Raw genomic sequence first — 17,026 nt, 5'->3', positions numbered from 1 at the left:
TATAGTGAGTAGTTGACTCAAAGAGAGAGAAAGACAATAGTTGAACAGTTTTTAACAAATTGACTTCTTCAAAAATGGAGCGAGAGAGATTTTTATTTTTTTACTTTCACTTACTTAGCTAGCAAATGCAGCTGGCTAGTTTAGCCTACTCAAATACCCAGCTCAAACAGAGGGATGCTATGTTAGCTAGCTGGCTATGACTATCTAACACTGGAACTCTTCCAAGTCAAGGTAAGCTTTTGGTTTTACTAATTTATTGCCACCGGGGCCCGCCGGTGTAACTGCTAAACTGCTTACTGACTGTACACTGTACTGCATGATTGTAGCAGGTTTACTAACGTGTTAGTTATATTAGCTACGTTGACTATGACATTACTTTAGCTAATATGGTGACAACGCTGTAGGCTGTGTGTAGCGGTTATGATATGATGGTTTGGCTTGGAAAGGTATTTGTGTTGTTCACAAGTAAAGGGAAAAGGTGAGAGGAGGAGAGCGTTTAGATGCGAGAAGGAATACAACAACCTGTTTGGCTATGAAAGTGAACTGTTTGTGTGTGATCAGGGTGTATTCATTCCGCCGATTCTGTTGAAAAACTTTTCTTAAATGGAAGCAAACTGAATGAAACGGGGATAAACATACCTGAATTTGTCCAATAGAAACTCTTGTTTGCAACTGTTGGACTAATAATTACACCATAGATAAGCTAGATACAGGCAAGAGTGTGTAAGGCGGTATTGAATGTGCCACTGTCTGTCACCTAAAATCTTTCTCACGACCTGTGCGTCTATGTTGTAAACTTTCATTCATAGGCTAGGTTGTAGCAACCTCATGATCGGTATAGGGAAAATTTGAGTATCATGTAGTAGCCTAAACCTATCGATGTTACATTGAGCTGGGTGAATGGAATATGAATGATAGTCATCCAATATGCTGTAATAGAAATAAGGCCATGCTCATAAAAAAAGAATTGTCCTCCCTCGTCTTAAACGGCACCGACCACCTCTGCCTGCAATGCTTTGGCTGTTAATTCCTGAAGACCCAAAACCCTTTCAGCCGCACATACAATTATGTCCAGTTTCTTAGACTTCTTGTTCGTTAGGGCAATACAATTAATCACCTGCGCAATAAATGCCACAATATCCACAACTAGTATTGCTTTAGAGCCCTAATAAAACAAGGTAGATTGGTCCTACTGCTGTTGAAATGATGGTCCTGATACACTGATTGTAAAAAAGTTGGATTTTGTGGCATTTATTGTCTCACAAAGATGCGGTGGTTGGAACCAAAGATCTCCAATTTGGACTCCAGACCAAAGGACAAATTTCCACTGGTCTAATGTCCATTGCTCGTGTTTCTTGGCCCAAGCAAGTATTTTATTATTATTGGTGTCTTTTCTTAGTGGTTTCTTTGCAGCAATTCGACCATGAAGGCCTGATTCACGCAGTCTCCTCTGAACAGTTGATGTTGAGATGTATCTGTTACTTGATCTCTGTGAAGCTTTTATTTGGGCTGCAATTTCTGAGGCTAGTAACTCTAATGAACGTATCCTCTGCAGCAGAGGTAACTCTGGGTCTTACTTTCCTGTGGCGGTCCTCATGAGGGCCAGTTTCATCATAGCGCTTGATGGTTTTTGCGACTGCACTTTCTTGAAATGTTCCGTATTGACTGACCTTCATGTCTTAAAGTAATGATGGACTGGCGTTTCTCTTTGCTTATTTGAGCTGTTCTTGCCATAATATGGACTTGGTCTTTTACCAAATAGAGCTATCTTCTGTATAGCACCCCTACCTTGTCACAACACAACTGATTGGCTCAAACACATTAAGAAGGAAAGAAAATCCACAAATTAACTTTTAAGATGGCACCCCTGTTAATTGAAATGCATTCCAGTTGACTACATCATAAAGCTGGTTGAGAGAATACCAAGTGTGTAAAGCTGTCATCAAGGCAAAGGGTGGCTATTTGAATAATCTCAAATATAAAATATATTTTGATTTGTTTAACACCTTTTTGGTTACTACATGATTCCATATGTGTTATTTGATGTCTTCACTATTATTCTACAATGTAGAAAATAGTAAAAATAAAGAACCCTTGAATGAGTAGGTGTGTCCAAACTTTTGACTGGTACTGGAAAATGTAATAAACATATGTAGTTGTTTCATAGCCTGTGCATCATTAAACAAAAATTGTTTAGTAATATAAAAAAATCCACCCAAACTAATGGTGAAAACTGATCATCACACCATCTCTATCTGATACATGTGTCTACTAGCTCATTCCCACAGAAAACTACAGAGGGAAGCAGTACCACCAGGTCAACCATCAGACTCCATTGAGAGAAGACTCACAGAGGATATTCAACCCTAAGGGCAAATCCAAGGTCATCTCAGTATCTTTACAGTAGAAGCTAACAAAACACACCAGAACTGACCAGGTGAACACTGATCAGTAAAGTAAAGAGAGGCTAACATTCTACAACACTCCCTTTCCTCTGCACAGTTCTCTCACAGTGAGAAACAATAGGATTACAATAGAGTGTTACTCTTTATTAATGTTATCAAATTCACGGTTACCACTTTCCTTTATGAGATGAGAATGAAGTGACTTTTATCTTAACTGGTCTGAGAGAACTGATGAGGCTTTTCTGCTTGATGTATACTTTGGTGTATTTTTTAAGTTGCTCTTTTGAGAGAAACTCAGAGCAGCAGTAAGGCTTCTCTCCTGTGTGTCCTTCCATTCATACTGTCAGATCTAATATAGAAGAACTGAATATTACCATAAGAACCATTCATACTGTCAGATCTAATATGGAAGAACTGAATACAAAAGAGAAGGTTGACCAGTACAAATTCATGTAACTTTATTTTTCATTGGCAGATCAATTAAGTTGGCTTGAATGCAGTTATCCAAACAAATTCATCATCAATTACTAAAATAATTAATCTAGTTTTAGAAGACAATTTAATAAACATGTACTCGTTTCATAACTTGGGTATCATTAAAGAAGTAGTTAGGTATCAAAACATAATACCCACCAAACGGTGCAAACTGATCATCACACCATCTCTATCTGATACATGTTGTGTCTACTAGCTCATTCCCACAGAAAACTGCAGAAATAAGCAGTACGACCCAGTCAACCATCGGACTACATTGTTTCAACATGAGAAGCCTCAAAGAGGGTATTCAACCCTAAGGACAAATCCAAAGGTCATCTCAATATCTTTACAGTAGAAGTTAACAAAACACACCAAAACTGACAAGGTGCAACACTGATCAGTAAAGTAAAGAGAGGCTAACATTCTATAACAGTTCCTTTCCTCTGCACAGTTCTCTCACAGTGAGAAACAATAGGATTACAATAGAGTGTTCTATGCTTTCTTCATTTTATCCAATCCACTACCACTTCTTTTATGAGATGAGAATTAAGTGATGGAGTTACTAATCTTAGCTGGTCTGAGAGAACTGATGAGGCTTATCTCCTTTATGTATACTTTGGTGTCTTTTTAAGTGGCTCGGTTGAGAGAAACTCTTCCTACAGTAAGAGCAGGAGTAAGGCTTCTCTCCTGTGTGTGTTCTCTGATGAACTTTTAGCTCATTTGATCTTGTGAAGCATTTTACACAATAAGAGCAGGAGTAAGGCTTCTCTCCTGTGTGTGTTCTCTGATGAACTTTTAGCTCATTTGATGTTGTGAAGCATTTTACACAATCAGAGCAGGAGTAAGGCTTCTCTCCTGTATGTATACGTTCATGTAGTTTTAAATTGCCCAGTCGAGAGAAACTCGCCCCACAGTCAGAGCAGAAGTAAGGCTTCTCTCCGGTGTGTGTTCTTTGATGAACTTTTAGCTCAGTTGATGTTGTGAAGCATTTTCCACAATCAGAGCAGGAGTAAGGCTTCTCTCCTGTGTGTGTTCTCTGATGAACTTTTAGCTCAGCTGTTGTTTTAAAGCATTTTCCACAGTCAGAGCAGTAGTAAGGCTTCTCTCCTGAATGTATACGTTCATGTGTGTTTAAGTTATCCAATCGGGAGAAACTCTTCCCACAGTCAGAGCAGGAGTAAGGCTTCTCTCCTGTGTGTGTTCTCTGGTGTACTTTTAGCTTAGTTGATGTTGTGAAGCTCTTCCCACAGTCAGTGCAGGAATACAGATTCTCTCCTGTGTGTATTTTTAGGTGTATTTTTAGCTTTGATAGAAATGGGAAAACCTCCTCACAATGTGGGCAGTGGTGAGACCTCTTAGCTCTGTGATCTTCCTGCTGTTGCTCTCTGGATGTAGAGGATGTCTCAACACTGTCTCCTGTGTGAACATCAGAAGTACCAGTGAGTTGGTGTGATATACATGTCAATCAAATGTATTTTATGAAGACCTTTTAAGATCAGCAGTTGTCACAAAGTGCTTTACAGAAATCCAGCCTAAAACCTCAAAGAGCAAGCATGGCAGATGTAGAAGCACAGTTGCTAGGAAAAAGTCCCTAGAAAGCAGGAACCTAGGAAAAAACCTAAAGCGGAACCAGGCTCAAAAGGGGTCCTCTTCCGGCTGTACCGGGTGACATATGTATTCATATCAGTAGGCTGTACAACACAAAACGGGAATAAAATTATTCTAAAAGAGTCGAAAGTGAAAAAGGTGTAAATGGAGTGAAAATGATGAGCTAGATCATTCTCAACTCACTATCACTAACTTTTCATGCACAGAGGGAAGTTGGAAAGAACACAAACTGAGTTAGACAGAACCTGCTCTTACCATGAGAAACATATTTCCCAATCTTCTCCTCCTCTTCTTCATCTTTAATGTTGACATTCAGCTCCAGTGTTTGACTGCAGTCTTCCAGCTTCACTGATGCCATCTCTGGATCCTGCAGTGCAAACAGGGCTCCACTGTCACAATCAGGACCCAGTGACTGTAGGTTTGGTCTCAGTGTGGAAGGAGAGAGGCAGGCTGGGCTTGTCCTCACTGTTGATGTTGCCGGCCTCAGACTTAATCTGAGTCGGCCTGTAGTAATAAAGAGAAACAGACACAAAAGTTATTGTCTTGACAGTTCTGGCACTTTCTTTATTCTCGAAGAATATATTATATTTATTTTTGTTCAATTATCTAAGTTCTCTACTGGCTGTACCGGGTGACATATAGTACATTTGGAAAGTATTCAGACCCCTTGGCTTTTTCCACATTTTGTTACATTACAGCGTTTAATATTTTTTTGATTTAATTGTTTTTTCCCCCCTCAATCTACACACAATACCCCATAACGGAAAAATAACATTTATATAAGTATTCCGACCCTTTACTCAGTGCTTTATTGAAGCACCTTTGGCAGCAATTAGTGTCGAGCCTTCTTCAAATCAAATCAAATTGTATTGGTCACATGCGCCGAATACAACAGGTGCAGACATTACAGTGAAATGCTTACTTACAGCCCTTAACCAACAGTGCATTTATTTTAAAAATAAAACAACAAAAAAAGTGTTGAGAAAAAAAAGAGCAGAAGTAAAATAAAGTGACAGTAGGGAGGCTATATATACAGGGGGGTACCGTTGCAGAGTCAATGTGCGGGGGCACCGGCTAGTTGAGGTAGTTGAGGTAATATGTACATGTGGGTAGAGTTAAAGTGACTATGCATAAATACTTAACAGAGTAGCAGCAGCGTAAAAAGGATGGGGTGGGGGGGCAGTGCAAATAGTCCGGGTAGCCATGATTAGCTGTTCAGGAGTCTTATGGCTTGGGGGTAGAAGCTGTTGAGAAGTCTTTTGGACCTAGACTTGGCACTCCGGTACCGCTTGCCGTGCGGTAGCAGAGAGAACAGTCTATGACTAGGGAGGCTGGAGTCTTTGACAATTTTGAGGGCCTTCCTCTGACACCGCCTGGTATAGAGGTCCTGGATGGCAGGAAGCTTTGCCCCAGTGATGTACTGGGCCGTACGCACTACCCTCTGTAGTGCCTTGCGGTCGGAGGCCAAGCAGTTGCCATACCAGGCGGTGATGCAACCAGTCAGGATGCTCTCGATGGTGCAGCTGTAGAATTTTTTGAGGATCTGAGGACCCATGCCAAATCTTTTTAGTCTCCTGAGGGGGAATAGGCTTTGTCGTGCCCTCTTCACGACTGTCTTGGTGTGTTTGGACCATGATAGTTCGTTGGTGATGTGGACACCAAGGAACTTGAAGCTCTCAACCTGTTCCACTACAGCCCCGTCGATGAGAATGGGGGCGTGCTCAGTCCTCTTTTTTTCCCCTGTAGTCCACAATCATCTCCTTTGTCTTGGTCACGTTGAGGGAGAGGTTGTTGTCCTGGCACCACACGGCCAGATCTCTGACCTCCTCCCTATAGGCTGTCTCATCGTTGTCGGTGATCAGGCCTACCACTGTTGTGTCGTCGGCAAACTTAATGATGGTGTTGGAGTCGTGCCTGGCCATGCAGTCATGAGTGAACAGAGAGTACAGGAGGGGACTGAGCACGCACCTCTGAGGGGCCCCCGTGTTGAGGATCAGTGTGGCAGATGTGTTGTTACCTACCCTTACCACCTGGGGGCGGCCCGTCAGGAAGTCCAGGATCCAGTTGCAGAGGGAGGTGTTTAGTCCCAGGATCCTTAGCTTAGTGATGAGCTTAGAGGGCACTATGGTGTTGAATGCTGAGCTGTAGTCAATGAATAGCATTCTCACGTAGGTGTTCCTCTTGTCCAGGTGGGAAAGGGCAGTGTGGAGTGCAATAGAGATTGCATCATCTGTGGATCTGTTGGGGCGGTATGCAAATTGGAGTGGGTCTAGGGTTTCTGGGATAATGCTGTTGATGTGAGCCATGACCAGCCTTTCAAAGCACTTCATGGCTACAGACGTCAGTGCTACGGGTCGGTAGTCATTTAGGCAGGTTATCTTAGAGTCCTTGGGCACGGGGACTATGGTGGTCTGCTTGAAACATGTTGGTATTACAGACTCAGTCAGGGACATGTTGAAAATGTCAGTGAAGACACTTGCCAGTTGGTCAGCACATGCTCGGAGTACACGTCCTGGTAATCCGTCTGGCCCTGCGGCCTTGTGAATGTTGACCTGCTTAAAAGTCTTACTCACATCGGCTACGGAGAGCGTGATCACATAGTCATCCGGAACAGCTGGTGCTCTCATGCATGCTTCAGTGTTGCTTGCCTCGAAGCGAGCATAGAAGTGGTTTAGCTCGTCTGGTAGGCTTGTGTCACTGGGCAGCTCGCAGCTGTGCTTCCCTTTGTAGTCTGTAATAGTTTTCAAGCCCTGCCACATCCGACGAGCGTCAGAGCCAGTGTAGTACGATTCAATCTTAGTCCTGTATTGACTCTTTGCCTGTTTGATGGTTCGTCGGAGGTCATAGCGGGATTTTTTATAATCGTCCGGGTTAGAGTCCCGTTCCTTGAAAGCGGCAGCTCTACCCTTTAGCTCAGTGCGGATGTTTCCTGTAATCCATGGCTTCTGGTTGGGGCATGTACGTACGGTCACTGTGGGGACGACATCATCGATGCACTTATTGATGAAGCCAGTGACTGATGTGGTGTACTCCTCAATGCTGTCTGAAGAATCCCGGAACATGTTCCAGTCTGTGCTAGCAAAACAGTCCTGTAGCTTAGCATCTGCGTCATCTGACCACTTTTTGATTAACCGAGTCACTGGTGCTTCCTGCTTTAGTTTTTGCTTATAAGCAGGAATCAGGAGGATAGAGTTATGGTCAGATTTGCCAAATGGAGGGCGAGGGAGAGCTTTGTATGCGTCTCTGTGTGTGGAGTAAAGGTGGTCTAGAGTTTTTTTCCCTCTGGTTGCACATTTAACATGCTGGTAGAAATTAGGTAGAACGGATTTAAGTTTCCCTGCATTAAAGTCCCCGGCCACTAGGAGCGCTGCATCTGGATGAGCGTTTTCCTGTTGATTAATGGCCTTGTACAACTCATTCAGTGCAATCTTAATTCCAGCATTGGTTTGTGGTGGTAAATAGACAGCTATGAAAAATATAGATGAAAACTCTCTTGGTAAATAGTGTGGTCTACAGCTTATCATAAGATACTCTACCTCAGGCGAGCAAAACCTCGAGACTTCCTTAGTATTTGATTTTGTGCACCAGCTGTTGTTTACAAATATACACAGACCGCCACCCCTTGTCTTACCGGAGTCAGCCGTTCTGTCCTGCCGATGTAGCGTATAGCCTGCTAGCTGAATGTTATCATTGTCGTCGTTCAGCCACGACTCGGTGAAACAGAAGATATTACAGTTTTTAATGTCCCGTTGGTAGGATAACCGTAATCTTAAGTCGTCCACTTTATTTTCAAAAGATTGAACGTTGGCTAATAGGATTGATGGAAGAGGCAGTTTACTCGCTCGCCGTCGGATCCTTACAAGGCACCCCGATCTACGTCCACGATATCTCTGTCTCTTCCTCACGCGAATGACGGGGATTTGGGCCTTGTCGGGTGTCTGTAAGATATCCTTCGCGGCCGCCTCGTTGAAGAAAAAAATCTTCGTCCAATACGAGGTGAGTAATCGCTGTCCTGATATCCAGAAGCTCTTTTTGGTTATAAGAGACGATGGCAGAAACATTATGTACAAAATAAATTACAAATAACGCGGAAAAACACACATAATAGTACAATTGGTTAGAGGGCTGTAAAACGGCAGCCATCTTCTCCGGCGCTGTTCTGTTCGAGATGGGACATATCTTGGGTATGATGCTACAAGCTTGGCACACCTGTAATTAGGGAGTTTCTCCCATTCTTCTCTGCAGATCCTGCACACTTATTTTCAGGTCTCTCCAGAGATGTTCGATCATGTTCAAGTCCGGGCTCTGGCTGGGCCACTCAAGGACATTCAGAGACTTGGCACTGCATCTCAGTGCTTGAGGCGTCACTACAGACCCCCTGGTTCGATTGCAGGCTGTATCACAACTGGCCGTCATTAAATCCATTTTAGAATAAGGCTGTAACGTAACAAAATGTGGAAAAAGTCAAGGGGTCTGAATACTTTCTGAATGCACTGTATATTTATTTTTATTTAACTAGGCAAGTCAATTAAGAACAAATTCTTATTTACAATGACGGCCTACACCGGCCGAAACCCGGACGACGCTGGGCCAATTGCACGCTGCCCTATGGGACTCCCAATCACGGCCGGTTGTGATACAGCCTGAAATCGAACCAGGGGGTCTGTAGTGACGCCTCAAGCACTGAGATGCAGTGCCTTAGACCGCTGCGCCACTCGGTATATCATCCACTCACTATCACAAGGGTTAGTAACTACAGACTCATTTCATAGAACAATACTGGTGTCATCCATGCTAGTCTCAGTAGCATGAAATAACATCTACCTTCTCATTGAAACAGTTCATCATGAAACAGTTCTACTGGAACTTTTCATGCACAGTGGGAACCTGCTCTTACCCTGAGAAACAGAATTCCCAATCTTCTCCTCCTCTTCTTCATCTTTAATGTTGACATTCAGCTCCAGTGTTTGACTGCAGTCTTCCAGCTTCACTGATGCCATATCTGGATCCTGCAATGCAAACTGGGCTCGACTGTCACAATCAGGACCCAGTGACTGTAGGTTTGGACTCAGTGTGGAAGGAGGGAGGCAGACTGGATTTGTCCTCACTGTTGATGTTACCGGCCTCAGACTTAATCTGAGTCGGCCTGTAGTAATAAAGAGAAACAGACACAAAAGTTAGTCTGGACAGTTCCGGCACTTTCTTTATTCTCGAAAAATATATATATTTCTTTTTGTTCAATTATCTAAGTCCTCTATTGGCTGTACCGGTTGACATATAGTACACTGCTCAAAAAAATAAAGGGAACACTTAAACAACACAATGAAACTCCAAGTCAATCACACTTCTGTGAAATCAAACTGTCCACTTAGGAAGCAACACTGATTGACAATAAATTTCACATGCTGTTGTGCAAATGGAATAGACAACAGGTGGAAATTATAGGCAATTAGCAAGACACCCCCAATAAAGAAGTGGTTCTGCAGGTGGTGACCACAGACCACTTCTCAGTTCCTATGCTTCCTGGCTGATGTTTTGGTCACTTTTGAATGCTGGCGGTGCTTTCACTCTAGTGGTAGCATGAGACGGTGTCTACAACCCACACAAGTGGCTCAGGTAGTGCAGCTCATCCAGGATGGCACATCAATGCGAGCTGTGGCAAGAAGGTTTGCTGTGTCTGTTAGCATAGTGTCCAGAGCATGGAGGCGCTACCAGGAAACAGGCCAGTACATCAGGAGACGTGGAGGAGGCCGTAGGAGGGCAACAACCCAGCAGCAGGACCGCTACCTTCGCCTTTGTGCAAGGAGGAGCACTGCCAGAGCCCTGCAAAATGACCTCCAGCAGGCCACAAATGTGCATGTGTCTGCTCAAACGGTCAGAAACAGACTCCATGAGGGTGGTATGAGGGCCCGACGTCCACAGGTGGGGGTTGTGCTTACAGCCCAACACCGTGCAGGACGTTTGGCATTTGCCAGAGAACACCAAGACACGTCTGTCACACTGAGCACATGTGACAGACGTGACAGAGTCTGGAGACGCCGTGGAGAACGTTCTGCTGCCTGCAACATCCTCCAGCATGACCGGTTTGGCGGTGGGTCAGTCATGGTGTGGGGTGGCATTTCTTTGGGGGGCCGCACAGCCCTCCATGTGCTCACCAGAGGTAGCCTGACTGCCATTAGGTACCAAGATGAGATCCTCAGACCCCTTGTGAGACCATATGCTGGTGCGGTTGGTCCTGGGTTCCTCCTAATGCAAGACAATGCTAGACCTCATGTGGCTGGAGTGTGTCAGCAGTTCCTGCAAGAGGAAGGCATTGATGCTATGGACTGGTCCGCGCGTTCCCCAGACCTGAATACAATTGAGCACATCTGGGACATCATGTCTCGCTCCATCCACCAACGCCACGTTGCACCACAGACTGTCCAGGAGTTGGCGGATGCTTTAGTGCAGGTTTAGGAGGAGATCCCTCAGGAGACCATCCGCCACCTCATCAGGAGCATGCCCAGGCATTGTAGGGAGGTCATACAGGCACGTGGAGGCCACACACACTACTGAGCCTAATTTTGACTTGAATTAAGGACATTACATCACAGTTGGATCAGCCTGTAGTGTGGTTTTCCACTTTAATTTTGAGGGTGACTCCAAATCCAGACCTCCATGGGTTGATAAATTTGATTTCCATTGATCATTTTTGTGTGATTTTGTTGTCAGCACATTCAACTATGTAAAGAAAAAAGTATTTAATAAGATTATTTCATTCATTCAGATCTAGGATGTGTTGTTTAAGTGTTCCCTTAATTTTTTTGAGCAGTGTACATTCGGAAAGTATTCAGACCTCTTCCACATTTTGTTACGTTACAGCATTTTTCTAAAATTGATTAAATTGTTTTTTCCCCCTCAAATCTACACACAATACCCCATAACGGAAAAATAACATTTATATAAGTATTCCGACCCTTTACTCAGTACTTTATTGAAGCACCTTTGGCAGCAATTAGTGTCAAGCCTTCTTGGGTATGATGCTACAAGCTTGGCACACCTGTATTTGGGGAGTTTCTCCCATTCTTCTCTGCAGATCCTGCACACTTATTTTCAGGTCTCTCCAGAGATGTTCGATCAGGATCAAGTCTGGGCCACTCAAGGACATTCAGAGACTTGTCTCGAAGCCACTCCTGCTTTGTCTTGGCTGTGTGCTTAGGGTCGTTGTCCTGTTGGAAGGTGAACCTTCACCCCAGTCTGATGCTCTGAGCGCTCTGGAGCAGGTTTTCATCAAGGATCTCCCTGTACTTTGCTCTGTTCATCTTTCCCTCGATCCTGACTAGTCTCCCAGTCCCTGCCACTGAAAAACATCCCCACAGCATGATGCTGCCACCACCATGCTTCACGGTAGGGATGGTGCCAGGTTTCCTCCAGACATCACGCTTGGCATTCAGGCCAAAGAGTTCAATCTTGGTTTCATCAGACCAGAGAATCTTGTTTCTCATGGTCTGAGAGTCCTTTAGGTGCCTTTTGACAAACTCCAAGCGGGCTGTCATGTGCCTTTTACTGAGGAGTGGCTTCCGTCTGGCCACTCTACCATAAAGGCCTGATTGATGGAGTACTACTGAGATGGTTGTCCTTCTGGAAGGTTCTCCCATCTCAACAGAGGAACTCTGGAGCTCTGTCAGAGTGACCATAGGGTCACTTCCCTGACCAAGGCCCTTCTCACCGTATTTCTCAGTTTGGCCGGGTGGCCAGCTCTAGGAAGAGCCCTGGTAGATCTAAACTTCTTCCATTTAAGAATGATGGAGGCCACTGTGTTCTTGGGGACCTTCAATGCTGCAGAAATGTTTTGGGACCATTCCCCAGATCTGTGCCTCGACACAATCCTGTCTCAGAGCTCTACGGACAATTCCTTTGACCTCATGGCTTGGTTTTTGCTCTGACATGCACTGTCAACTGTGGGACCTTATCTAGACAGGTATGTACCGTTCCAAATCATGTCCAATCAATTGAATTTACCACAGGTGGACTCCAATCAAGTTGTTGAAACATCTCAAGGATATCAATGGAAACAGGAGGCACATGAGCTCAATATCAAGTCCCATAGCAAAGGGTCTGAATACTTATGTAAATAAGTTATTTCTGCTTTGTTTGTTTTTTATGTGCAAAAATGTCTAAACCCTGTTTTCGCTTTGTCATGAGGGAAAACATTTTTTAAATCCATTTTAGAATAATGCTGTAACATAATAAAATGTGAAAAAAGTCAAGGGGTCTGAATACTTTCTGAATGCACTGTATATCATCCACTCACTATCACAAGGGTTAGTAACTAAAGACTCATTTCATTGAAAAATTTATGCACTCACTAACTGTAAGTCCCTCTGGATAAGAGTGTCTGCTAAATGACTCAAATGTAAAATGTAAATTGAACAATACTGGTGTCAAACCATGCAAGTCTCAGTAGCATGAAATAACATCTACCTTCTCATTGAAACAGTTCTACTGCAACGTTTCATGCACAGTGGGAAGTTGGAACAAACAACAAACTTAATTAGATAGAACCTGCTCTTACCCTGAGAAACAGATTTCCCAATCTTCTCCTCCTCTTCTTCATCTTTAATGTTGACATTCAGCTCCAGTGTTTGACTGCAGTCTTCCAGCTTCACTGATGCCATCTCTGGCTCCTGCAGTGCACACTGGGCTCCACTGTCACAATCAGGACCCAGTGACTGTAGGTTTGGACTCAGTTGGAAGGAGAGAGGCAGGCTGGGCTTGTCCTCACTGTTGATGTTGCCGGCCTCAGACTTAATCTGAGTCGGCCTGTAGTAATAAAGAGAAACAGACACAAAAGTTATTGTCTTGACAGTTCTGGCACTTCCTTTCTCTAAAAATATATTATATTTATTCTTGTTCAATTATCTAATTCAGTGCATGACTTGGAATGAATTAGGTGCCGGTACTCATTTTGGGTGCCGGTACTGTTAATATTTAGGTGCAGGAGCCCCACAATACATTTGAGCTAATATTCTATAAGAGGAACATGAGCTCAAGCAGTAGAAATGTGAGGTGCCGGTACTCAGCTCTGGTGAGCTCCTGTCCAAGTCAAGCACTGATCTCATTTCAATAGATCAGGTAGCTAAGCATAGAAAACAAAACATTAATTCATTCACATTAGACACAAAGTACACACTTTAAATTAGGCTACACAACGTACATGCACTTACACTATAGTAGATTTCCCAAATTCACATAAATGACTCAAAAACCATTTAGTACAAGGGTAAGGTTACAGTTTGTTTTAGGCAGCACTATTTACTATTTTCCTGAATAACCTCGTTGTCACTATTACTTCAATAAAAAACCAATTGTATTTCCGTTCACACCATAGTAACATTTATAGACAAAGATAGAAACAACTGAATGTGTCTGAATATTGCTACACATGTAAAACACTGATAATCATTACATTCTGCTTCAAAACAGTAGTGCGACCGTGAAATTGTCTCTATTTGATGCACCCGCACTGCCTGAACTGAAGTCCGTTGACGCTGACCGAGAAGACGCCGCCATTTTACCAGCTTGGGAATTTTACACAAAACCAATAACGCAAAACGAACTCAGAAATCTCAAATAAATTGATTATTTATTAAACTAACATGAGAAAATTATGTACATCCACTCAGACAAACCCAAAGTCTCTAGCTATGCGACTTGTAAAATAGTTTTTATCACGTTCTTCCCTCGGTTTGACAAAAGAATAACACTTCAAACCTTTGCCAAACGTGATAATACCTTAACGGATGTGTTACCTAACATGGTATGACATGTCCTTTAGATATTAGAAAGTTTAATCGTGCTATTACATACCTGTAGTAATAAATAGAAACGGACACAAAGGTTATCTTCTTGACTGCACAGTTCTGATGCTTTCTTTATACTGAAGAATGGTGCGCGCATGCCCGGAACTTCCTGTTCCCCCTCTACCACGGTCCGTGCATTGCGGCGTCCTTGGAATGGCCCTACCCCATTACATGAGAAGGGGGTCGCTTCTCTCGCTCTCTCTCTCAATTCAATTCAATTCAAAGGGCTTTATTGGCATGGGAAACGTATGTTAACATTGCCAACGCAAGTGAAGTAGATAGTAAACAAAAGTGAAATAACAATAAATATTAACAGCAAACATTACACTCAGAAGTTCCAAAAGAATAAAGACATTTCAAATGTCATATTATGTCTATATACAGTGTTGTAACAATGTGCAAATAGTTAAAGTACAAATGGGAAAATAAATACATAAATATGGATTGTATTTACAATGGTGTTTGTCCTTCACTGGTTGCCCTTTTCTTGTGGCAACAGGTCACAAATCTTGCAGCTGTGATGGCACACTGTGGTTTTTCACCCAGTAGATAAGGGAGTTTATCAAAATTGCAGACTTTATTAATCAAGACAACACTAAGAGCTTATGACTCAAAAGTTCAAAAATCAAGTCTCATGTCCAGGGTGAATACACTTTTATTTATGTATATCAGGCATCACATGCGTCAACTTAACTATACACTGAATGTACAAAACATTAGGAACACTTGCTCTTTCCATGACAGCCTGGACAGGTGAATGCTATGATCCCTTATTGATGTCACCTGTTAAATCTACTTTAAAATCAGTGTAGATGAAGGGAAGGAGACAGATTGACTGTAAGTCGCTTTGGATAAAAGCGTCTGCTAAATGGCATAATATTATTAATATTATTAAAGAAGGACTTTAAAGCCTTGAGATAATCGAGACATGGATTGTGTTCTATAGGATTGAGGTCAGGGCTTTGTGATGGCCACTCCAATACCTTGACTTTGTTGTCCTTAAGCCATTTTGCCACAACTTTGGAAGTATGCTTGGGGTCATTGTCCATTTGGAAGACCCATTTGCGACCAAGCTTTAACTTCCTGACTGATGTCTTGAGATGTTGCTTCAATATATCCACCTAATTTTCCTTCCTCATGATGCCATCTATTTTGTGAAGTGCACCAGTCCCTCCTGCAGCTAAGCACCTGTAGTGTCTGAGGGTCTATGATTTTGCTGAGGTTTGCAAAAAGTGTGTTAGAGGAAACTTGGCTCTGCTTTCGGAAACATCTGGAAAGCATTACTAAATTCCTGGAAAAGAGGATATGGGAAGATATGTGAAAAGCCAGGGATTGGTGTATTAAAATCACGCCATACTATGTCACATAGGATATAAATACCATGTCTTAAACAAAGAAGAGAGAGACAACGTATGGGATCAACAGATTGGCCGTTTCTCTCCAGATATAACTGCAGATATCTGTAAATTAATACTGTGAACTTTGATACAATAAATCTTTATAATCAAAGAACAGTGTAAGCGGACTTCTTATCATCACAGCATAATTAGCAACGTTGTCTTGGACACCACACACCCCCACAGCATGATGCTGCCACCCCCGTTGGGATGGTGTTCCCCTTTTTCCTCCAAACATAACGATGTTCATTATGGCCAAACAGTTCTATTTTTGTTTCATCAGACCAGAGGACATTCTCCAAAAAGTACGATCTTTGTCCCCATGTGCAGTTGCAAACCTTAGTCTGGCTTTTTTATGGCGGTTTTGGAGCAGTGGCTTCTTCCTTGCTGTGCGGCCTTTCAGGTTAAGTCGATATAGGACTTGTTTTACTGTGGATATAGATACTTTTGTACCTGTTTCCTCCAGCATCTTCACAAGGTCCTTTGCAAATCAATCCCAGAACAACAGCACTTTTCGCACCAAAGTACGTTCATCTCTAGGAGACAGAACGCGTCTCCTTCCTGAGCTGTATGATGGCTGCATGGTCCCATGGTGTTTATACGTGCGTACAGATGAACGTGGTACCTTCAAGCGTTTGGAAATTGCTCCCAAGGATGAACCAGACTTGTGGAGGTCTACAATTCTTTTCTGAGGTCTTGACTGATTTATTTTGATTTTCTCATGATGTCAAGCAAAGAGGTACTGAGTCTGAAGGTAGGCCTTGAAATACATCCACATGTACACCTCCAATTGACTCAAATTATGTCAATTAGCCTATTAGAAGCTTCTAAAGCCATGACATCATTTTCTGGAACTTTCCAAGCTGTTTAAAGGCACAGTCAACTTAGTGTACGTAAACTTCTGACCCACTGGAATTGTGATACAGTGATTTATAAGTGAAATAATCTGTCTGTAAACAATTGTTGGAAAAATTACTTGTGTCATGCACAAAGTAGATGTCCTAACTGACTTGCCAAAACTATAGTTTTTTAACAAGAAATGTGTGGAGTGGTTGAAAAACGAGTTTTAATGACTACAACCTAAGTGTATGTAAACTTCCAACTTCAACTGTATGTACAGTAAGCATTGATGAAGGTGAGGTGAAAAGTTAAAGAAGGATTTTTAAGCCTTGAGACAATTGAGACATGGATTGTGCATGTTTGCCATTCAGAAGTTGAATGGGCAAGACAAAATATTTAAGTGTCTTTGAACGGGGTATGGTAGTACAGTGGGGAAAAAAAGTATTTAGTCAGCCAC

At 42.7% G+C, this 17,026-nt stretch overlaps 1 protein-coding gene across 1 annotated transcript; it reads right to left on the bottom strand.

The window, feature by feature from the left end:
• Positions 1–2,840: 2,840 nt before the first annotated feature.
• LOC311109592 (uncharacterized protein) lies at positions 2,841–14,391 on the bottom strand. The gene is made up of 5 exons (XM_084152522.1): positions 14,340–14,391; positions 13,045–13,292; positions 9,388–9,636; positions 4,746–4,994; positions 2,841–4,298 (listed from the first exon to the last, which is right to left on the bottom strand). The coding sequence occupies exons 2-5, from the start codon at positions 13,145–13,147 to the stop codon at positions 3,451–3,453; spliced, it is 1,449 nt and encodes a 482-aa protein (XP_084008648.1). The 5' UTR covers positions 13,148–13,292; positions 14,340–14,391; the 3' UTR covers positions 2,841–3,450.
• Between the last annotated feature and the right edge of the window lie 2,635 nt (positions 14,392–17,026).

The sequence above is a fragment of the Coregonus lavaretus genome, assembly GCF_964263955.1.
Source record: "Coregonus lavaretus genome assembly, chromosome: 35".
NCBI lineage: Eukaryota > Metazoa > Chordata > Actinopteri > Salmoniformes > Salmonidae > Coregonus > Coregonus lavaretus.
This window is presented reverse-complemented; position numbering and strand designations above follow the sequence as displayed.